The sequence below is a fragment of the Onychomys torridus genome, chromosome 2 (genome assembly GCF_903995425.1).
Source record: "Onychomys torridus chromosome 2, mOncTor1.1, whole genome shotgun sequence".
NCBI lineage: Eukaryota > Metazoa > Chordata > Mammalia > Rodentia > Cricetidae > Onychomys > Onychomys torridus.
In genome coordinates this window covers 66,896,522-66,920,676 of record NC_050444.1, presented here as the reverse complement: position 1 = coordinate 66,920,676, position 24,155 = coordinate 66,896,522, and the positions used below count along the sequence as shown (strand labels likewise).

Genomic DNA, 24,155 nt, shown 5'->3' with positions numbered 1-24,155 from the left:
CATTAGCTGTGTTCAATGGGAAGGAGGAACAGTGTAAATAAATATTTAGCCAATAACCCAGGTTTTGTCTTTCTGAAGTACCTGCCATCTAACCTTGATCTACTGAATTCAAATGATTAGATGATCCTCCTGCTTTAAATATGGTACTTAAAAAGCCTAGGAATTCCCATTATTAAGAAATTATATTCTATAGCCACTAAAATGTATAGTAATTAAAGACTCACATATCCAGACAACTGTAATGTATACTTACTAGGATGTAACATGTACAAAAAGATAACAAATAAACAGAATTACTGCCAGTAATTGTATCAGTATTAGCAGATTTTTCTAAGGTTTAATAGAAGTTTAAAAATCTCAGAAATTTGGAATGTCAGATAATGCATTATTTTACAAAACACTCATTTCACTTAAGCCCCAATAGGCTCAGGGATCAACTATCTATCCCAGGACCCACAGAGCTAAGCCCTAAGCCACACTGAATTCCGAGTCCCCTCAGCTCAGTTATTGCCCACTGCACATCAGTCTATAACATTACAGGATCTTGGACAAATCCTTCTTAGAGGTGCAGGGCATGACCAGAAGCTTTTCAACAATGGCTGCCAAAGCTGCAACCACCTGAGAGGCAGAAAAACGGCTGCCACCACCACTGTACCTTGAGACCACAGTTTAAAGATGCCTGGGTGGCTTCTAGTTAGACAAATTTGAGGGTTAGTACTGGGCGGTGGTGGCGCATGCCTGTAATCCCAACACTCAGGAGGCAGAGATAGGCGGATCTCTGTTAGTTCGAGGCCAGCCTGGGCTACAAAGCATGCTCCAGGGAAGGCGCAAAGCTACAAAGAAACCCTGTCTCAAAAACAAAACAAAACAAAACATAAACGAGGGTTAGTACTAATAATTTTCTATACTAACAAGTAGTGTCATAAGATGGCTACTTGAAAACATTTGTAAGAAATAGTTTCGGATACAGGCTAAGTACGCCTTCAGTAAGAAAAGAGACTAAGATAATAAATCATGAAATACCAAAGTTTAAAAAACATAACTTCAGTTTATTCCAGCCATATTACCCAGGAGCAGAGAAAAGCTAGGCTCCCTGGTGATAGATAGTCCGTTGGTTGTATCTACTACTTTGCAAGTCTGAGCTTGCATCTTACACACCTCAAACCTGTTGTTTTGTGCCCTAAGGAGAAAAAGTATCAAATTCATCACAGGAAAGTTGTGTCTCACATAAGTACAACGCTACAGTCACCATAACATCGCTGTCATCAAGCAATACTTGCCCTTCAGGGCAACTAAGGGTAATGTCATACTCCTCGCTCTCCTCCCCATTTCCTTTAGGAAGTGAAAGGCTACTACAAGAAAGCAAACATTCAAACCATCAAAAATAAGACAAATTATTTCAAGATAACAAAAAGGGAAGAAACATGATTATTAGGCCTGCAGAGCACAGAACTGCTGGAACACGGCCAGGATGTGAGGGTCTAGCTCGGCAGTAAAAAGCAGGTTCTCCAGGGTCACCATGTACTGCTGGATTATCTGGTGATGCTGTGGACACAGAGAAGAGGCTTGGGTCAGGAAACCAAATGCAGAAACCTTGTACAACATTCCCTCATAGCCCACCCATGCTGAGGAAGGACAAGAAGTAGGGGAAGTAGTGCATGCTGACACATCTCCGAGAAGCCCCAGCATTAAGAGACCATGCAGGAAAGGGGTGGGGAACATACAGTGATGTCAACCCAAACCCAGTTCTTAACAGCCTTCATAGGAATGGGATCCTTGATGCAAGGCACAGCGGGTACCTGCAGCTATACCACAGACGGTTTCAGAGGGCGTCCCAAAAGTCAGGACACAGTACATTACAGCTTTCTGAGAATAAGACTAGGGAGCCAAGGCATCAGAAAGCGAGAACCTTTTCTCTGAAGACTAAACTATGCTCAAATTTCTACAGGACTAACTAGGGCTCCCAGTCACCCTTTGAACTGGCCGATAACTACAAATGCTCGGGGAGAATCACTACTTGGAGGCTTAAAGAATGAACTTTAAGAATAGTTACTTCTGAATTAATCGCTTCTCTAGGACAAAGGAGAACTTAGGGAGTTAATGTTTTAAGGAGGGAAAATGAACTCCACACTCCTGCACATCAATAAATATATCTGGAAGCAGGTGTTGGTACTGTGTCCAGAGACCCCAAAGAATTTACCTTGCTCTTGTGGATATAGTTGACCATGGGAGTTTAAGATGTTAAAATACCTTTACAAATCTAGTTACAACAGCAAGTTAGTGTTCTCTCCCCACCCCGCCTGCCCACACACACATTTTAGATTACAGCTATGCTGGGCTCCCTACCACAGAAAATGGCAACCCAGAGTCTGAGTGACATAAAATCAATTTGTCTAAATATTCTTATGAATAGTGTCAGCAAATGGACATCAACTAAAAAGCTGTAAGACATAACCTCCTGTAGTTTTGAGGGCTATTTTTTTTTTTTTTTTTTACCGTGGTAGGCATGAACATTTGTTGAGGGTTTTATACTGGAAAGCCGGTGTGACTGAGAACAGTGTTGTTGACACAGACCTGTAGGAAGATCTGCTGCAGCCTCTCTATGCAATTCTTGTACCACGGGGTTAATATGCTGGTCCCATCGGTTTCACAGCGTACCAAGTGCTCAGTCAAGATCATGATGAAGCGCTGCAAAGTGGAGGAAGCATTAGGGAGAATCTAACTTCTGGACACATCCAACCCAGAGTGCTCCACCAGCCTGTGCTGTGCGCTCCTGACTTCCACGACTCCCCCAAAACTGCCAGCTTAGCAAGGGGGAGATTTAACGTTAAATCCTTCAGCCTCAGGCTGGAGAGATGGCTCCACACTTCCAGAGGTCCTGAGTTCAACTCCCAGCACCCACATGGTGTGGCTCTGTAATGAGATCTGGTGCTCTCTTCTGACATGCAGGCAGAACACTATATACATAATAAATCTTAAAAAAAAAAATCCTTTAGCCTCTTCTAGAAATATGTCCTAGGCTCTGTTCTAAGAAAACAGCATGTAATAACAATCTATGTACAAAAATGCTCACAGGAAAGGAAGCAATCACCTAAATCATTAACCATACAGAATAAATGACAGATATTTAAATGGTGAGCAAAGTTCTGTACTTTTGTGATTAAAAATGGCAACTTTTCACACTAAGGGAATGGGCTCCTTTGACACACCACACTCTGGAGCTGGCTCACCTGGAAGATGACGAGGAAAAGGTTCTTCTGCTCACTCTGTGCAGACTCAACTTTCTCCTGCAGTCTTTCTATTTGCTCCTCCAGGGCCCCGTCCTTCCGGTCACTGCTTCTGTCATCATCATCACTGCACTGGAGAAGGCGCAGGAACAAAGTAACAATCAGTGTACACTCTCAGGAACGGGGATGGTCACTGCACCAGGCTCTGCTGTGCTTGGGCTGGCTTTGAATCATCTTCTGTCTCCACCTCCCCAGCGCTACTCTGTGGGGTGTGGAGTGGGCGGGGCTAGGCCTCAAAGCCAAGCTCAGAGGTGCTAGGTGAGTGGTTTTATCAAGGAGCTATGCTCCTACCCTGGGGAAGGAAGGGTCTTCTACTAAAGGCTTATTCTTGTAGTGACAGCTCTGGGGAAATTTAGCAGTACTAGTCTTGGTAGTAGCAGTGGGGTGACAACTGTGAGGTAGGTGTCTCCCCTATTGCCAGCTCAGTTATTAAACTTATTAATATCCTTGTCTTCTACTCTGGATACACTGAACACCAGAAAATACTGCAATGGAGAGCACTCACCTTTATCTATCTACTCGCTCCCTCACTTCTTTCCTTCCTTCCTGAGACAGGGTTTCTCTGTGTAGCCCTGGCTAGCTTTGAACTCAGAGGCTGGACTGCCTCTGTCCTGAATGCTGGGATTAAAGGTGTGTGCCACCACCACCCAGTGAGAATACTCACTGTTATAAGTCACAGGATCCAGCCAGCTCACTGCTTCCCTGTAAACCAGTGATTCTCAGCCTTCCTAATGCTGCCACCCTTTAATTCAGTTCCTCATGTTGTGGTGACCTCCAACCATAAAATTATTTTCATTACTACTTTATAACTGTAATTTTGCTACTGTTATGAACTGTAATATCTGATTGTCAACCTCCAAAGGGGTTGTGACCCACAGGTTGAGAACTGCAGTTCTAAACACAATCTTTGTCACCATGGAAAGTATTCTGGTAAGTTGGAACTTGAACTTGAGACTGACTTGTCCCACCTCTCCTCACAGCATCTACAGCTGTCTCCTTTCCTCTTTGTGCCAGACTCAGAAACACACATGTCCTTTTCTAGGAGGTCAAACTAGGTGGTCAACTAGGGAAAATGCCTTGTGGTCACCCTCAGTGCCATGGCACGCAGCAGTCAAGGCACTGGACTGTGGCCCCTGCAGACTGTCAGAGCCTCTACCACTCAGGATCAGCACCAACTTACACGCTTGTGCTGCCTTGCCAGTTTCTCTTTCGCTTCTTCCAGCTCCTTCTGGATCTTCAGAACATGTTTGTTCATCTTACGAATTGTCGAGTGCAAAATTTCCCAAACAAACAACCTTAACATAATACAGCCGTTGGTTAACATACGTTAAGCTGTCTTACAGAGAAGACATCACAATTCTTCAGACAATCATTCCTAAGGGCTGACAGGGCCTTCTGTCCTCTGGGGAGAGTTGGGCATTCTTCTCCAGCAACACTTAATTCACCACTGCCGTGAGTTATGTATGTGAGCATCTATGTCCATTCATGTGGGAAGGCAGTACCATACCCTGGACTTGTCCACCTCTTACTAAAAGGCCAACAGAGTTGGTTTTCTCCTTCCTTCAGGTGAGTTCTGAGGATCGAACCCAGGGAACTCAGCTCCCCAACCCACTGAGCAATCTTGTGGGCCCTTTAAAAACTTTTGCTCACATCTGTCACCTTGGGACTCAGTATACTCCAGACCAGTGTGCGCTGGCAGTGACAGGTGTAGTGGAGTATAAGTGAAAGAACTGCTATAGAGTTTAATTGGACCTCATTTGCTGTCACTGTATGTCACCCAGCTGTCCTGTTCCTGATCATCCTTAAAACCTGTGTAACTTCATAAAAAAAGTTACTAGGTGATAGGAACTATTTCACACAGTTCATGTTCTCTAAGCACTGCAAACACACAGTCTCATATATGTGCTCTGAGTTCTGGTCCAAACCTAGTGAAATCCCGAGACAGCTCCGATGAGAAGATCCAGTTTGCTACTGCTGCACAGTCAACAATCTGTGTACGAATCATCTTATCAACCAGGACAGCAATCATCTACAAAGACAACAGAGACAGGCTCAGGTCTGACTGATAATAGGCATAATGACAATGCTATAAAAATAAGATAGCAGGGCTATAAAATTTTATTTCAATGGCGATGGAACTGACCAGTCTGAGCAATAGGTCATCGTTTTATTTTCTCTTCTAGATAGGGTCTCATGTGCTGAAAGTTGCTAAGGCTGGCCTCGAACTCCTGATTGTTTTGCCATTACCTCCCAAGTGCTGCCATTACAGACAGGTTTGTGCCACCACTCCTGACTTACTAGTCAGTCTTTAGACTTATTCTGCCCTGTGCTGGATTCTAATGCCGTAAGAAATACTACATTAACAATGAAGATTGCATGAGAAGAAACTCTTGAATGGTTAATCTTTAGGAAAATTTAGTTGATAATACCTCTATAAAATGTGTGTGTATGTGCACGTGTGTGTGTGTAATTTCCAGTTAAAAAACAGCACCTTATGGATTTTGTTTGTAGAAATGGATAAACATGATAACTACTTCCTACCAAATATTGTTGTCTAGCAACAATTTTCTTACTCAGCATTTAATATGTGTGGAAATGCAATAGCACAAACCAACCACAATGCTATCTGAAGACTGTTATCAAGGGCTGGTGAGATGGTTCAGTGGGTAAGACACTTGATGCTAAGCTTGAGAACCCAAGCTTAATACCCAGGACCCACATGGCGGAAGGAAAGAAGTGACCTGAAATTTGTCATCTGACTTCACATAGGCCCTGTGGCTCTCCCATGCACCCCCAGCCAACAAATCAATGTAATTTAAAAATTTACCAAAAAGAATGTATCAATTATTTCCACAACACCAAGTTTATAGATCTGAAAACCATTCTACTGGATTTTTTTTTTTTTCTGAGACAGGATTTCTGTGTTGTTTTGGTGTCTATCCTGGATCTTGCTCTGTAGACCAGGCTGGCCTCGAACTCAGAGATCCGCCTGCCTCTGCCTCCCGAGTGCTGGGATTAAATGCGCGCACCGCCACCCAGGCAGGATCTTACTATGCCCAAGTAAAGAGTTGTTACCTGTGGGTGATTCCTCCAAACTTCAAACATAACTCTCAGCACATGTAACTTCCCCTCATTACTTTCTGCAAGAGTTTTGAAGACTTCATGAAACCTTTAGACAAAGGTGAAAAATACCACTTGTAATTACACATACGCCATTTTAGTGTTTTCAAACCCTCTTTAATCTTATTCAATTTACAAGAGCTCTTTTTATTCTGGATTCTTACCAAATTTGCTGTCTCTTTAGAAGCCAACCTTTGGGTGGGCTTTCACTTCCACTTCCTGTCTTTGGAAAGATGTCTAGATAGGCCGCCAGACCTCTCTGCCTGTGTAAACAACTGTCCCAACGACCTATGTTTCACTAGTTCACCCACTCCCTGCACATCTACACTGCACACACACTTAACCCTGGGAAACATTTTGACAACCACAAACCGAATCTATGCTATCAAATTATGTAGTAAGATCTTCATATTTAACAAGTTTAGGCAAAACTTGCTCCAGCATTGGTGTTAAATGTGCACACTTACTTTGCAAGGGCGCTGAAGGAGTGACTGAAGGATTTGGCCGCCAAGTGCAGCAGAGTCTGTACGAAGACCTCTATCTTCAATGGGTTAAAGCTGAAGCCTTCGTCTGAAAACATTAACAGTAGGGGTTAACAAATGTCAAGTGCAGTAAGTCCTGGGCGCCACACCCTGGAACGCTAAGCAAACAGTGTGCTCCTAAGACATTTATATAATAACCTGTCAGTAAAACTCAACAACTGAAGTCTTCTCAAAATAGAAAACTAAGCAGGGCCAGCCAAAGCTATATAATGAGACCTTATCTCAACCCCCCATCAAGAAAGCATACCCTTAATTCTGTCTTTATGGAACAATTTTCCCAGTTCTTCTATAAAATTCAGAGTTTTGGCTTTTTTTGTTAATTTATGACAGGGTCTCACTATAACAGCTGGCTGGCTGGCCTTGATATACAGACCAAACTTCAGATTGCTCAGATTAGCAGGGTTGCACCACCATGCCTGGCTTATGACCCATTTCCTTCAAAAGTATCACACATACCTCCTTCTCCATATTCCGTCTAGAAAGTGTCAAATGTTAATAAAAAGCAAAACCAGTACACCCTGTAAACCTCTATCTTACGGCATCTGCCAAAGTCTAAACTTAGTATTAGCTTGGCTGGCTGACACCTCCTAGGTGTACTCCCCACCAGATGGTTGTCTTTGTAGACTTGTTATCCACTCTACTGATCTGGCTTTTTGTGCAACATACTGATTTACTTACTATAGATAATTACATATTTCACAGTATGTCGTAAGTATTAGAGCAACTCTTACAGTATTTCTTTCCTTATCCAGTCACAAACCAGGTAAACTTGTATGTGATTCTGTCCATTTCCTCATTCATACCAGGAAAATAGAACAAAGCTGAGATGCTGGCTGCAACTGTGTGGTACATACTAAGTAAAGATTAGGCATTAGTACCGTAATAGCTTATAATTTAGAGAAAACATCAATCCCACCAAAAATATCCAACACACTAAGCTTTCCTAATCAGGAAATACTTAAAAAAACAAAAAAACCTTGACTAAGCTATACGTGATTTACTTTGTATGTAGAACATGGTTTGTGTTCTTTTTGTACCTGTTGCTTGTTTTTGAGACAAGACCTCATTATGTAGTTCCGGCTGGCCTGAAATTCATTATGTAATCTAGGCTGGCCTCTAACTCATAAAGATCCACTTGCCTCTGCCTCCCAAGTGCTAGGATAAAAGGCGTGCAACTACCACACCCAGGATGGTTTCTATTCTTTTTTTTCCCTTTTCTTTTCTTTTCTTTTTCTTGGTTTTTAAGACAGGGTTTCTCTATGTGTAGCTTTGGAGCTTTTCCTAGAACTTACTCTTTAGACCAGGCTGGCCTCAAACTCACAGAGATTCACTTGGCTCTGCCTCCCAAGTGCTGGGATTGAAGGCCTGTGCCATCACTGCCCAGCCTCTATTCTTTTTTTCTTTTTTCGAGACGGTTTCTCCATGTAGCCTGTCCTGGATCTCACTTTGTAGACCAGGGTGGCCTGAAACTCAGAGATCTGCCTGCCTCTGCCTCCCAAGTGCTGGGATTAAAGGTGTGTGCCACCGCTGCCCAGCCCGGCCTCTATTCTTAATATAAGCTGCTTCATAGGAATTTTAGGGCCTCTTAGATAAGGGCGTGAAATAAGCAGGTCCTAAGAAGAGCAGATAGACTGCCATATGAGCACCCAACAGGATTTAATGGAACTCGTGTTTCCTCAAAGCTCTGTTTATGCTTTAACGTGGCCTATGTGTTTCAGCTGAAAAAGGAATTCTCTTACCGCTATCATCATCCTGGTTAGGATTTGGTACGTCCTTCAGAATGCTGAAGATTTCATCATTAGTTGCCTTACTTTTAAAAGCAACAGATAAACAGAGTGCCACGGAATGTCCAGGAAGAGAATCTAAACAGAACAGAGGGAAGGCAGATCAGGCTGACAGTCTGCTCTACGAGAAGCCGATCAACACTTTCAGTTGTTTTCTTTCAAAACAGAACAACCCCTTCCGTCAAGATCTGCACGAAACCACGCATGACCCTTACAGGAAAGCTCCCCTCATCCAATGTTTGCTTGTTTGTTGTTGTTTTAAATTTTATCTAGACTAAAAGAGAATTCTCATGTTGATACTCAAGAGCACACCAGGCCTCAGGTCTCAGGGACATTTGTAAACCCAACCAACAGCTTCTTGGTCATTTTTGCCAACAACTTTTTCTGGGGCCAATGAGTTCAAGCAAGGTGAAGGCTGCCAACGTAAGAGGCTCTGCGATTACTGGTTAGGGTTTTGTGAGGTGTGCTCATGGTGTAGAAGTCACGTTGTGTAAAGGCATCATCAAAGCAACAGGAAATCTACTTTCAATGTAATGCAGACGATGGCAACAAAAGGATAATCTTGACACAGGATCATAAGACAACATTAAGATCTGCAATGACTGACGTCTATTACAACAGGTCACACAAAGATAGTCATTCAGCCAGCACCTGTTGTGAGCCTGTCCCTGTCAGTGGAAGGGAATTCTATGAAAAACAAAACAAACTAAAGATCCCACACATATACAAGAAAATGAGAACCCTTTGTCATCCGGGAATTTGCACATTAGCTGGGGAACCAAGAAATTTACTTTAGAACTAGACCAAAAGTGTTTTTATGAAATGGGTTTGCTAAAGGTTAAAATTATTTACAAACAACACACTTGGGCCAGACCCGAGGAAGAAATAGGAACTAGAGATAAAAAGGGCTTTCTGTTGAGGTAATATAATTGCACAAAGCAAGGAAGAGCAGAGTTTCCAGACACAGAGAACTTTCCTGAAGCACAAAATGTGAGGCTCATGAATGAACTATAACGTTCAGTGCAATCACAGCAGCACAGTTGGATAACCTGACATCTATCTCTGTACCCCTGACATCTACCTCTGTACCCCTGACATCTACCTCTGTACATCTGACATCTACTTCTGTACCCCTGATATCTACCTCTGTACATCTGACATCTACTTCTGTATACCTCACATCTACCTCTGTACCCCTGACATCTACCTCTGGCCACCACCGCACACACCGCCTTCACAAAGCATCAACTGTGCAAAGGAGAAAGACCACAGCAATTCCAGCAGCTCTGGCTCATGATGCAATCCCAGAACCCATGGGGCCAGGGTAAAAGTCAGGTTTACAAATTTACTTTTGAAGCAGACTGCCATGTGCCCCAGTGTTCCCAGCATCAGATGTGTGCCAGCTAGTCTTACGTCAACTCGACACAAGCTAGTTATCTGAAAGGAGGGAATCTCAATTGAGAAAACGCTTCCATAGGATCCATCCATAGCAAGCCAGTAGGCAGTATTATAATATTGTTTTCTGGCTTGTTTGAGTTCCTACCCTGACTTCCTTCAATGATGAGCAGTGATATGGAAATATAAGCCAAATAAACACTTTCCTCCTCACTTGCTTTTGGTCACGGTGTTCCATCACTTAGTAACGCTAACAAGACAAGATGATAACTAATTCAAGAAGTCTCCATTGTAACAAATGCACTTTCAGTTTCAGTACATTCCAGGTATACATTCATCTTACTACTTTTTGTACCATATTAAAAATGTCATATACAAAACACTGTAAACAATATAAACAGAAAAAAAGCTATAAGCTAATAATTACCAATTAGATAACAACAAAATCCTTAATCTAGTGGCTAATGATGAGCCACTTTTCAAATAAAGAAATACAATTCTAAGAAAAAGTCAATTTCTCCTCCTATAGATAAATAACTGGCTTCAGAGCATGGTTCATTTTACGGAGAGAGGTTTGTCATTTCATACTTACTGCTACTTTCATCTCCATACTTGTAAATGCAGGTTGGGTTTGCAGGACACAGAACTGAGAAGGTGGGAGGAACAATATCTAATATATGTTGATGGTAAGACAACCTATAACACAAATAAGAGCCTCAGAAAAGGTCTCACGTTAGTCTTTGGTAATGCTCAACGTGCCCAGAAAGCCAAGATCCAACATCCCCAACTCAATGGACAACCAAGAAGCACATGGGGACCAAGTCCTTCAGGCCTTTCAATAAGTTAGCACAGCTGGTAAACTCAGGCCTGCTTCAAAACGTACTGACTCTGCATTGAGGTGGGGCTAGGGGTTCCACAAGTCTGGTGGTGAGAGATGGGAAGTGATGGTGGGTTGGGTGAGAAGGTAAGGTTGCCATGGCTGGGAGGCTGGTTGTGACGCACCGAAGAAATACATGGAAGATCGTAAAAGCCAAGTTTCTTCCCGCCTGACAAAGTATTTACACATCATGTTATAGATAGAGGATGGCAGGAGACAATATTGGGTTGGATGTGAGAGAGGGATACACCACACCAAGAGAGAAAAGTATATATAGATATATGAAATTTGTGTCTTTCCAAAAGCCTAAACCCACCTATCCCTCAAAAAAATACACATTAAGAGCTCACATCACAGTTCCCCCAAAGCATATCCTATTTTTAGAAACTAAAGTTTTTTATTAAATAGATGAGTGTAGGGGAGGGCTAAGAAAACACAAATTAGAAAAAAAATACAAGCTTAGAAAATGAGAAAATGCTCATGATATCTTTTTGGCCTAATTCACATAAAATCCAATTGTAGCCCCAATCCTGATTAAAATGTGAGGTGGACGATGGACGAACAGCAGGATTTAAGAAAGAATACTGCATCACACATGCCAAGGAAAGAGAAAGCCTGTCAGATGATAGCCAGTTCAAACAGTCACCTATATCAAGGAGAAAGTACAAAGAGCTTACCTCATGCATTTTTCTAGAACTTCTCTTACAAACTTTGGTTTGGGACTTTCGAGATCCTGAGTAAGACAATCTGACCTAAGGAGGAAATGTGGCTTTATTAAGTTCATATACATAAGCTTTTGTATATATAATCATCATTTCCTGGCTTATCCTAGGGTCTTTCTACCTATTATCTCATATAGTAACTAAATATCAATAAAATAAATACTGGAGACAACAGACTTGTTTGTTTTTGGTTTTTCAAGACAGTTTCTCTGTGTAGCCCTGGCTGTCCTGGAACTCTAGCTTTGTAGACCAGGCTGGCCTCAAACTCAGAGATCTGCCTGCCTCTGCCTCCTAAGTGCTGAGATAAAAGGTACGTGCCACCATGCCCAGCACAACAGACTATTTAGACTGTGTTTTAAATATGTAGGTTCTTTTGTGCATGTGTATACTCATGTGCTATGCACATGCATGGAGGCCAGAGGATGCCCTTGGTGCTGTCCCCTGGTGCACCCACTCTGGTTTTTGAGACAGTGTTTCTCACTAGGCTGGCCAGCGAGCTTCAGGGATCTGCTAGTCTCCATGTCCCCAGTGCTGGGGTTAGAAACCCATGCCTCCATGACTGGCTTTTAAAAAAAAAAACAAAAAACAAAAAAACAAAAACAAAAACAAAAACAAAACAAAAACAAAACAACCCAGGATCTCACTGTGTAGTACTGGCTGGTCTGGAACTTACTATGTAGACCAGGCTAGCCTCAGACTCAGAGATTGATCTGCCTCTGCCTCCTGAGTGCTGGGATTAAAGGAGTGCACCACTATGTAGGGCTCAATGGTGGGCTTTTTAACATGGGCTCTGGTGATCAAACTTGGGTCTTTATGTTTAAGGGGCAATCACTTTACAGACTAGGAGATCTCCAATATAATTTTTCTGAATAAGGTAGGATAAACATTATACTTACCAATCTTCCCAGCTCCAACGGAACTGAAAGTTACTTAGATGATGAGAAAACCAATTAATAAACCTAAATTGGGGAATAGGGCAGGGAAGAGGAGAAAGGAAGAATGAAATTTATAGAATCCTTTATACAGCTAAACCTTGTCTTATGTGCACACCCACTCGCTACCTGTGCTCTTTGTTCTCTTAGCAAAGCCCCTAACTCGCTGTCTTATGGTCAGTCCCTGGCTATCTCAGCTCTCCTGATGGTGCATCCTTTTATTCTTGCTAGGTAACACACATGATTTAAGCTCATACTTTCTGTAAAATATTTATATATGATTCTCATAGCTGTGAAGGAGTACACTATTTTTCTCCTGTAACTGTTGATGAAATGGAAGCAGTAAAAAAACTGTAGTTAAATGTTCATAAATAATTTACAAATGGCAGAACCAAAGCAAGCCTGTCATATGTTGCTGGAATTGACCGTGGGCTCCTGGGAGAGCAGCCAGTGCTCTTAACCACTGAGCCTTCTCTCCAGCTCTTAGTTTCTTATACTGTGACCTTTTCAAAAACTTTACTTCCTCATTTACATGTTTATGTTGTATGTGCATATATATGCAGCACCAGAGGCCATAAGTGTGTTGGATCCTCTGGAGATGGAGCTACAGGTGGTTGTGAAGCTGCCCGGTGTGGGTGGGCGCTGAGAACCAAACTCAGGTTCTCTGGAAGAGCACCAAGCACCTTAACTCCTGAGCCATTTCCAGGCCCACTACGACAGCCTATACGCACAAAGTCCCATTTAAAAATACACTTAGCTCTCTAGACAGCAGACATCTTATAGTGTTAAATAGTGCTGTGAGGCCGTAAGAGCACTCAAGACGTTTACTGAATCAATACTTTATTAGAATGGAGACACCAGAAGACATGTTCTTAAAGCACTACCTTCAAAAATCTGATTTCAATCATCTGAATTTTTCAAGGTCACCAGCAGAAGTGATTGTTAATACAGAATTAGGGTAAAAGATATGGTAATTAGACAACTATTCAATTCTTCCTCTGATATGATTTGGAAAATGGACAGAAGAAAAAAGAAAACAGTTGGTAAAGTAGTCCCACAGACATCCCCAAAAGAAAGCAGTGAGAATGCAATGACCATGCTTGCTCTAACAATCCAAATTTTGTTTATTTATTCAAAATAAATGGAGTCTCACAGCTGCAGGCTGAAGATACTTCTCTATAATTACTTTCAAAACAGATAATCTGTAAATGTTCATATATAATACAGTATTAGATTTCTCATTCAGAGTAAGCTTATCTTAGACTTACACATGCAATCAAGTAGGAGGAAAAGTCAGATGACGCCTAAGTGCCACATGCTTCAAGCAGGAATTGGAATTACAGAGAAGCAAGCGCAGGCATCTCTAGACTGAAACAGACTGGAAGCCATGGTGTTCTAACAAGCAACTATCACACAAAGAGGTTTGGGAAAGCAGGGAACAATCTGGAAATCCTTAAGATAGCCTTCTGACAAATTCTTGCAAGTGCTAACATAACCCTTAGCATAGAAGTAACCAATGGCTGTACCTGTCTACACATGTAGTACTCATCGTGTCCAGACGCATGTACAGCATCTCAGTCGCCTGTGCAAGCTGCAGATTGAAGATAAGGAAAACTACTTTCCACTCTCCTTTCAAATGAATTGTGATGGGATAAAGGAAGAGAAGATCATCTAAGTCTTTATCACTAAGAATTTATGAGTCTTTCATCCTTTCATATAACTGATCTTTTTTTTCAAATGTTAAACTGCCTATGATGTGCAATAAATTTGACTGTATCCACATCTGTGAAGTCAAGATAATAGTTTCATCATCTCTACAATTTCCCCAAGCTTCTTTGTAATCCACTCCTTCCTCAGTCATTCTAGACCACTCCCCAAGAATCCACTAGACCTCTCCCCAAGCATCCACTAGACATCTCCCCAAGCATCCACTGGTCTTCTGTCATTAGAGGATTTTTGCATTTTTTTTTTTTTTAGAGTTTTACAAAAATAGCATCATGTTCTGTGAATCTGTTACCTTTCCTTCAGCATATATTATTTTTCAACTCATGTTGTTCATTGCATTAAAAAACAAGTCATTTTTCTTACTGAATTGAATATTACCATGGCAAGGAAACAAAATTTGTTCATCTATTCATGTGTTGTTGGACATTGAGGTTGTTTCTGGTTTGGAAATATTAGAAATAAAATTTATAAGCATCATGCCCAGTTCTCTCTAAAACCTCATACCATCTTTTAAGAACAAAAACCATCATTACCACAAAAAAACCAAACCAAAACAAATACAAAAATAAAACTTTTTCTAAAAACTGTAGCAACCACTAGCATCAATACATCTTTAAAGAAAATTCCACATGAAATAATTAGAGATGGAAGTTTAGGACATACAAAAGAAATGAACACCAGAGAATGATAGGTATGGATATCAAGCATAATTTTTTTTATTTAAAATGCCAAAAAATAAAATAAACATACTTGAAATTGAAGTGTTCTCTGATCTTTTTATTTCTGAAAGGAAGGCCAGAACTGGTAGGAGAAAGGTATGTTTGCTGCATGTGTGTGCACACAAACACACATGGTGGGAGGGGTGTGAAGCAGCAGAGGACAAAATGCAGTAACAACTCAAACTCTTTTTGTAATCTAAGAGACAGACAGTAGAGAAGAATAAAGTGGGCATGTCAAACAGGGTGTAGTCAAATGACAGCGTCAGAATGGAGAGAAATACAGTGGTTTATGAGCCACACTAGAAACCTAAGGATGCAGAAGTCTACAAGGAAAAATACCTTAACTAAAAGAAAGTGGTTGCTACTTATTAAAAATCAAAAAACATCATGGATCTATGTGCAGGAGGAGGTGGAGACTGTGAGAGACAGAGGTGGGGGTGACTTCAAGGATGCAGCATCCTCCAGACACCAGGGCTGACACTCGAACTCAGAGGCTGTGACAGCACGCACAGGACTGCACAGGTTCAGATCAGACACAATCCCAGCACTGACAAGGGGAGGGGACACAAAGCTGACCCCCAACCAAGAAACTGTTTGTAATTGATACCTGCTGGAAAGGGAAAAGCAGTTTTGTCCAGTGGAGTGCCACTGACTATATCAACCACACTTCAGGGCAGGCCCCATGTGCAGGAATAGCTGGCCAACATAAGACAAACTCCATGGTGTGTGTGTGTGTGTGTGTGTGTTTTGTTTTAATATTTTCTTCTTCCTCCTCCCCTCAAAGTTTGTTTGGATTTTCAATTTTTTTTCTTTTTCAGTTTTTATTTTAAGAGAGACATTAAATTGAGTGGCTAGGCTTTGGGAAAAGTTGGGAAAAGGACAGAATATAATCAAAATATACTGTATGAAAAAATTTTGATGAAAAATGATTTAGCTTGGCAGCAATGGCATATGCCTTTAATCTTAGCACTTGGGAGGCAGAGGCAGGTGGACCTCTGTGAGTTCAAGGCCAGCCTAGTCTACAGAGCAAGTCCCAGTCCAGCCAGAGCTGTTACACAGAGAAGCCCTGTCTCAAAAACCAAGGGGGAAAATATATATAAAATAAAAACAAGGCATTTTAAGATAAAAGCCATGTAACATATAAGCTAGAAGTACTCCAGACTCCAGAGTGTTAAAAACCTTACTTCACCAAGGATACAACAAAGTTGAGCACCAAATATTGACAAAGCAAAATTGATGGAACTAGAGAAATGAGCATACCCACAGGTATAAAGGGAGACTAATATCATTCCTAGTAACTCACAGAAGTAGCGCTCGTACGTATACACACGTATACACACACACACACACACACACACACACACACACACACACACTTACAGACATGGAACTATTTATTCAAATAATACAATCAATGGAACTTATCTAATGGGCTTATAGAAGACCTGAAGTCCTGAAAAGGCAGAAAGTACATTTTCTTCAAACTATTGTTTTAAAAGGCAAAGGAGCTGGGCACTGGTGGTGCACACTTTTAATCCCAACACTTGGGAGGCAGAGGCAGGTGGATCTCTGTGAGTTCAAGACCAGCCTGGTCTACAAATCGAGTTTCAGGACACCTAAGGCTGTTATACAAAGAAACCCTGTCTCAGACCAAAACCAAAAATAAAAAAAGGAAACAAACAAACAACAAAAAACAAAAAGGCAAAGGAATAGCTTGGACATGGCCTCAAACCTGTAATTCCTACACTTTGGAGGCTGAGGCAAGTGGATCATCCTGAGTTTGAGGCCATCCTGGGCTACAAAGTACGACCCTATCTCAGGAAACAAACAAAAGGCAAGGGAATGCTAACACCAGCATTATTAGTGTGGTGTGAAAGAAGCGGATCCTGCTGGGAGAACAAGGAGCTTGTAAACCATAGCAGCACTTTCTATTTAAGCAAGGGATGCTATGTGTTAACTTCACAAACATGCATTTTTGTCTCAAGTCTTATTTACTTAAAAACAAAGTAAATTAAACTATTACTCCTAAAACCCAAAGCATAGGAACATAAAGGTGAACTGAGAAAAAATAGCTCCATAATGCAATCTTCTAAAAAGATTGCACACCCAAGGGCCGTGCATTTAAAACCGCAAAGGATACAACTTGGGGCAGAGAGCCCGGCTGAAGTTTGCACAGTTCAATGAGCAGGGTAGTGTACATTACATCGACGTGAGGGGGTGCTGGAAGCTGAAACAGCTCTGCAAAGATCACCTGCAAAACACCAGAAAGACCCACATATTATACCCTAACCCTAAACTCCATGGCACCTACAATGGAAAAATAATTCCCTTTTATCGCAAAAAGAATGCTTTCCAATCTACAACTGAACAACACAATGAACACCCCCTTTTCTACTTCAAGCATCCACTAGGTGAAGGCTGCTATGACCCACACTGCTGAGACAAATATGCACTAGTAATCCATCCTTTGAAGTCTCAAAGGTGACTGAGGGAGACACTGGAGACACTGTATCAAGGGGCTCAACTCATGCAACTGCATTTCTATGGGTATTGAGAATTCTTAGTGGACCAGGGTTTGAGATGGCTGAGTATTCTCCACTGCTACTCAAAATAGACCCCAGATCTTTTTGGCACGCTATTTCTTACCCCTGCCTAAATGTCTAAAGCCCTAGTCTGCATTTCTTCCTCTTAATGCATTAGGAATTCTACACCTTTTTTTTTTTTTTTTCAGATTTAAAAATATGACTTAGAGGCATGTGTGGTAGTACATGCCTGGAGTCCCAGCAACTCAGGAGGATAAGGCAGAAGGGTCACGAGTCCCAGGTTAGGTTGGGTGGTATGGTGACACCCAGTCTTTTTTTTTTCCCCTCCTCTTTGGTTTTTTGAGACAGGGTTTCTCTGTGTAGTCCTGGCTGTCCTGGAACTCTCTTTGTAGACCAGGCTAGCCTTGAACTCAGACCTGCTGCCTCTTCTTCCCGAGTGCTGGGATTAAAGACTTGTACCACTTAAAAGGGGGATGGAGGGTGGAGGGAGGGAGGGAGGAGGCAACTGAGGCCAGCAAGATGACTCAACAGGTAAAGACTTGGAGCTTCAACTCCTTTCTTCCTTCACTAGCAAGGCTAACTGGCGATGTCCTTGCTTCTCTATTCCTTCTCAGAGCCTGGTAACAGCAAGGACAGCACAGACAGACAAAGCCAGGAGAACCGTACAGTCCTCAGACAGCTGGGAAAAGCAGAGTTAGCACGGCGTGGAATGCATACCTCAACTATGTGGTAGTTCAAGGGGATCTTGTTCTTCCCTGGATAGCTCACCAGCTGTGCAGCACTGTAAGAAGTGTGATTTCAGTTAGCAAGTGTACAGAGACACACACGAAACCCAACAGTTTCAAATGCAGTGAGCTTCGCTGACCAAAAACTCGCTGTGATGTTCTAGTTCCAGTTATTTATTAACATGGTATGAATCGTTTGTCTTACACACAAAAAGGAAAGTAATAAAACCAGCACCTGAAGATCTACTAACTCAGCACATTCTTACAGGTGGTAACTACAATATTTCTCCTCAAAAATCGAAGCCAAAACTTTGCAGCTCTATGAAAATTTATTAACACTTAGGTTTCTAAATGTTAAAAAACAGAAAAACACATGAGTAAGCTTTAATTTCCATACATCCAAACTAAATCCAGCCTACTATTCAATTTTAGCACATATGGAATGTATGTACCTGTGTGTGCACGAATAGGTATGTGGAAGTCAGAGGTCAAGAGGTCATGTTGAATGTCTTCTTCAAGTGCTTCTCCATCTTATTTCTAATACAAGGCTTCTCACTAAGCCTGGGATTTAGGAACTAGAGAGAGGGCTCAGCAGCTAAGAGCACTGGCTGCTCTTACAAAGAACCCAGGTTCAATTCCCAGCAACCACAAGGCACCTCACAGCTATCTGGAACCCCATTTCCAAGTGATTCAAAGCCCTCTTCTGGCCTTTGAGGGCACCAGACACACAAGTGATATATAGATACACATGCAGGAAAAATACCCATACACATCAAGTATTTCAAACAAACAAAACACCTGGGGTTCATAGACTGGCTTAACTGGCTGGAGAGCAATCCCCAGGGATACTCCTGTTTCAGCATCTCCAGAACTGAGATACTGGTGAATGCCAACTGTGTTTACATGGGTGCTGGGCACCCGAACACTGGTCCTCATGCCTGCTAGGCTATCTCTCCAGCCTTACACACTCCAAATGTATATTTTCCAAATGTACATCATCAAAATGGTTTCCTACCCCCTTTCAAAGTACCATGGAGAGAATCTCACCAAGTTTTCCTTTCCTTCCAGTAGGATTTTATGATGCAGTGAAGATTCTCCTCTATGACAAACCTCTCCACTGAATGACTCCCTGGCATAACAGGACCCTGGAAAGAAGACCAAATGTACTCATGCACAGAACCACAAAACACATTTCTTACATTTAGTCAATAAATACTTTCATCTAGGACTGAACTGTCCTGTTAAATACCTACCACAGAATCAAGAGTGTATAGTGCTCCTGAGACATCAAAAACCTACCAGGCCTATTTTACAAATCAATTAAAAACAAACAAAAACAATAACAACAAAACACTGTCTGTCTGTCCGTCCGTCCATCCATCCATCATGTGTGAGGAATTGGCTGGCTGGTGCGCTCTCGCTTGCTCTCTCTCCCTCTCTCTTTCTCTCTGGGACAGGGTTTCTCTGTGTAGTGTTGGCACCTTTCCTGGAACTCACTTGGTAGCCCAGGATGGCCTTGAACTCACAGAGATCTGCCTGGCTCTGTCTCCCGAGTGCTGGGATTAAAGGCGTGCGCCGCTGCCACCCGGCTCTGGCTGTCTCTTTTTACCATGCATGTCAGCCAATTATGATGGAACTCTGGTGTCAGATTTCATGGCCTGTGTGTTTATCTACTGAATTATTACCCAATTTCTAAGTTTAAGAAAACCTTTTAAAGACATTATCAAAACACAGAAGAATGCAGTGTTTCCATTTTGGGACATTTATACTCTCTGCTGGGGGAAGGGCAGGCAGTGTGCAGCAACAGCAGGGAAATATAATCAGCACAGGAGAACTACATCCCGAGGTCAAATTCTTGTTTCCTTTGCTATAACTAATCACAGAGACTAAATGGCACGAATATAAACTAGCTAACAGGTCATCATGTAATTTTGAATCAAGGTGCTTTCTCATTATTCACTACAGCAAAGCAGACAGTCAAGTCCTCCCACCACCAAGCCTCCCAGAAGGCTGGACTACTGAACGGGACCAGGGCAGGTGGTGAGCCCATCCTCAAGCCTGTCCCACACCACTCCAGTCACGTCCTGTCTCTGGGCTGACCCAGGGAGAAGAGCTGAAAACTCAAGACTGAAGAGCAGTTGTGCTGCCTGGAAGGGACATTTGGAATCTCTGCTTTATTTCTGTTTGTATTCTTTAAAAAATCAACAACAACAACAACAAAAATCGAAACCAAGCCAAGGTCCTGTGCGTAGCAGTTCACCCAAAAACAGCTGACTCTCTTTATACTTCCCTGTGCTAAACACAGACTTTACAGGTCCACTCGTGGAATGCATGTGTCCTTTAAGTCATTTGGGACCCGAAGCTAGTTACCTGACATGGGCCACCAGAGAAGCAGAGCCAGGCCAAGCACCTTATAATGCAAGGATGGTGCTCGTTCACAAACACATACCCTGGAAAGTCCACTGTGTTGAGGGTTAAGGGTGAGCTGCTTGCTACATACAACAAGGAGGGTGCAAACAACAGTTCTGGTACTTTAGTGGCTAAACTACTTTCCAGAAACGATCTAGTAATCATATACTTGCTGCCTGGCTTCAAGACAGACACGTACACACTGAGATAAAAATAATTAATGTGTACTTCAAATGTTAATTTTTACTTCCAATAGTCACAATAAAATCACATTTTCCTGTCAAAGGGTTGCCAACAATTTGGCTTCTTAACAAAAACACACTATTATAACAAGTATTTAAAAACTAGAATGTTAAGTTGGAAGGTTGACAAAAATACTTTTAATAATTGTACAATGAGTAACTTAAGCTGAGTTATTTAAAAATATGGGCAATTTAGAAAAGGAAGCATTTTCCTTGAAAAACATATTAACAATGACTAAACAGGACTGCGGTGTAGCTTGGTCAGTAGAGTACTTGCTTAGCATGCCTCAAGCCCTGGGCTCAATCCTTAGCAACATATAAAACTGGGCATGGTGGAGAATGCCTGTAATCACAACAGAGGCAGCGGCAAGAGGATCACAAGTTAAAGGTCATCTTCAACTGCACAGCAAGTACCAGACCAGCCTGGGCTAAATGGGACCCTGTCTCAGAAAAGAGTAACAAAGCAGAAATGTTTAGCATAGTGGCTCACAAGCACTATCTCAGAGTTCAAGAGGCCAAGGCAGGAGGGTTGTCACAATGAGAACAGACTAGGCTACAAAGACAGACACACACTAAACAATAATAATAATTAGCTAAACATGGTGCTTGGGAGATGACTCAGTGGATATTTGAGTATTGTACTTACTGTACAAATATGAGGAACTGAACTAAATACCTCCAGAATCCACATTAAAAGCTATACCAGGTAGTACATGCTCAGTTGGGCAGGCTCAATATAGGTAGATCCCATGGGGCCTACTGGTCAGCCATATAGCTACAATGGTGAGCTCCAGGTTCAATCAGAAACCTTGCCTCCCCAAAAAAAGCAACAACAGACAGTTGAAGTCAACCTCTGGCCACCCCCCCCATGACACACCCTGCACCCAAACAGCTAAAATTGAGCATTCATATGAGACACTGTTCATTTTCTACATGTGATCCATACTATTATTGTTCCTTTGGGGACTGAGGCACAGGAAGTAAATAACTCACTCATGTTCCCAGGTAGAATTTGCATTAAAATGCTAACCAACTTGGCTCTTGACTAGTAAACTATACTGTCTCTCTTATTATGAGCAAAACAATTTTTTTTGCATAACAAGGTGATATAGTTTGCTGAGTCAAAGCATAATTGATTTTCATCAATCTTCTTATGTTAAAAAAATAACTGAAAATTGAAAGGTTATTTCAGGGCTAGGATGGGCAATGTGGTAGGGGCCTGTAATCCCAGCACTTGGGAGGCTGAGGTAAGAGAATGATTCAAAGCCAATCTGGGTCCAGAGAGACCTTGAAAAAAAAGGAGAAAAAAGAAAAAGAAAACAAAGCACCGAGAGTGTAAGTCAAAGGGAACTAGGTCCCAAGTACAGCTGCAAGCCAGGCCTCCTGGACTGGGGCCACTCACATACCTCGGGGTCGTCTGTATAGTCGAACATCCTGAAGATGACCCTGGGCATCGGGTACACTGAGTCCTCCGTGTGAGGCGGGGGTGTGAAAGGAGGCAGGTTATGCTGTAGTGCTTCACAGAGGATGCTGTCAAAGGCAAGGTAGGGTCTTAGGATGTGCCTTTCCTGCCACCGGTCCTTTTTCAATTTCTGAATCTGGGCCCACAAGCAATCTAAATACTAAAAAGAGATTTTAATATTTAATATAAACATTTTGGCTAGACAGTCCAGAAAGTGTCTACTCTCTAAAATACAGGGCAAAGTAGACTAATATGGTATTTCATATGACAGAAAAGAATGGCATTAAGCTTTTGTTTTTACTTAAAAATTTTAAATTACATTAATGTGCCCACAATTGCCACAACGTGCACGCTGAAACCAGAGAACTTTTCAAAGGTGTTCCCTTCCACTGTGTGGTCTGGGGCTCTAACACAGGCTGCCTTTACCTACTGAGCAGTCTCACTCTCCATTTCTACTCTAGCAGCTTGCTTTGGGAAGCACATTCGGGGCCCCTATCTCTGCTGTTTTTAAAACTGAGTACTGAGACCTGAACGTGTCAAGTCTGTCAACACTGGCATTCTGAAAAGCAAGGGGCTGCTTCAATCACATTTTAACCCTCAATGCGGAAGACCCAGAGGGAATGAAGTCCTCACTGGAGATATTTAGAGACCTAGCTAAGGTATACAAATGCAAGTCTGAGCACTTTTAAAGATTGCAGTTTTACTTATTTGTGTGGCAGACGAGCCCTAGTGCACTTTTAGAGGTCAGAGGACAACTTGTAGGAATCACTTTCCTCCTTCTACCTGTGGGTCCTGGGAATTGAATTCGGGATGTCAGCGTTGGTGACTCAGTTTGGGCATGTTACAGAGACAAGAATCTACTCAAGAGTTGTGTGTATATCACTGGATGAAAATCAATTCACCTCTTCTTGTGGATGTGGTTTATCGGCAGTCCATACTTGTAACATGGGCACATGAGTCTTCTGGCGTCTTCTAAAGGTAAAAATGAAAATCTACACTTAGGCTTTAGAAACATAAAAGATATTCATTGGATAGCAACATTTTTGATGATGATCATCAAGATAATAGGCACATCTGTATCTCAAACACTGGTGACAGTGGGATTAATTGGTCAATCTGGAAGAGTATGTCTCTGGAAGGCAATGTGACGATTTCTGTCAAAATTTTAGTTGTTCTTAATCTTTACCCAACAATGTCATTCCTATGAATCCATATCCCCATAAATATACTTGCACATATTATATGTACACACATATTATATTACACATTATATACAATAATGTATAGTATATATACAATAATATTCCCTGATACTTATGAATGGTAGCAGGAGACAGCATAAGTTAAATATCCACAGAGAGGGGACTAATAAAGAGGAAAAAAAAAAAGAATACCATGCTGTTAACAAACCCAATCTGATGGAACCACATACTTTCATACAATAAATTCAAGTTCAAGAAAAACAAAACAAAACATGTGAAAAAGTATATATGCTGGATTATCATTTGTATAAAATCAAGTATATATATTTATATACACACAGAGACATATAAAGAAGTCTTATCTTTAGTTGTCATGTTTATTTGTACTGAACAAAGCAATTAATAATGGTATGACAAAATCAATCTGTGAAAGCTAAAGGAATACACAACCATTATCACCATCATGCTG

The 24,155-nt window shown here is 41.7% G+C and overlaps 1 protein-coding gene across 2 annotated transcripts in view; it reads right to left on the bottom strand.

Annotated features, from left to right (window-relative positions):
• Positions 1-1,028: 1,028 nt before the first annotated feature.
• The window catches only part of Ncbp1 (nuclear cap binding protein subunit 1), a 42,992-nt gene continuing 19,865 nt past the window's right edge, over positions 1,029-24,155 (bottom strand). For both annotated transcript variants that reach the window (XM_036177083.1, XM_036177084.1), the window contains 17 exons: positions 23,387-23,456; positions 22,429-22,644; positions 19,419-19,516; positions 18,364-18,427; positions 17,244-17,354; positions 14,186-14,250; positions 12,624-12,686; positions 11,683-11,757; positions 10,721-10,824; positions 8,689-8,811; positions 6,875-6,977; positions 6,363-6,456; positions 5,213-5,316; positions 4,468-4,582; positions 3,231-3,359; positions 2,575-2,688; positions 1,029-1,545 (listed from right to left, as the gene is read on the bottom strand). In XM_036177083.1, coding sequence (XP_036032976.1) covers positions 1,432-1,545; positions 2,575-2,688; positions 3,231-3,359; positions 4,468-4,582; positions 5,213-5,316; positions 6,363-6,456; positions 6,875-6,977; positions 8,689-8,811; positions 10,721-10,824; positions 11,683-11,757; positions 12,624-12,686; positions 14,186-14,250; positions 17,244-17,354; positions 18,364-18,427; positions 19,419-19,516; positions 22,429-22,644; positions 23,387-23,456 — 1,762 coding nt within the window. In that variant the 3' untranslated portion in view covers positions 1,029-1,431. The remainder of the gene's footprint in view (positions 1,546-2,574; positions 2,689-3,230; positions 3,360-4,467; positions 4,583-5,212; positions 5,317-6,362; positions 6,457-6,874; positions 6,978-8,688; positions 8,812-10,720; positions 10,825-11,682; positions 11,758-12,623; positions 12,687-14,185; positions 14,251-17,243; positions 17,355-18,363; positions 18,428-19,418; positions 19,517-22,428; positions 22,645-23,386; positions 23,457-24,155) is intronic.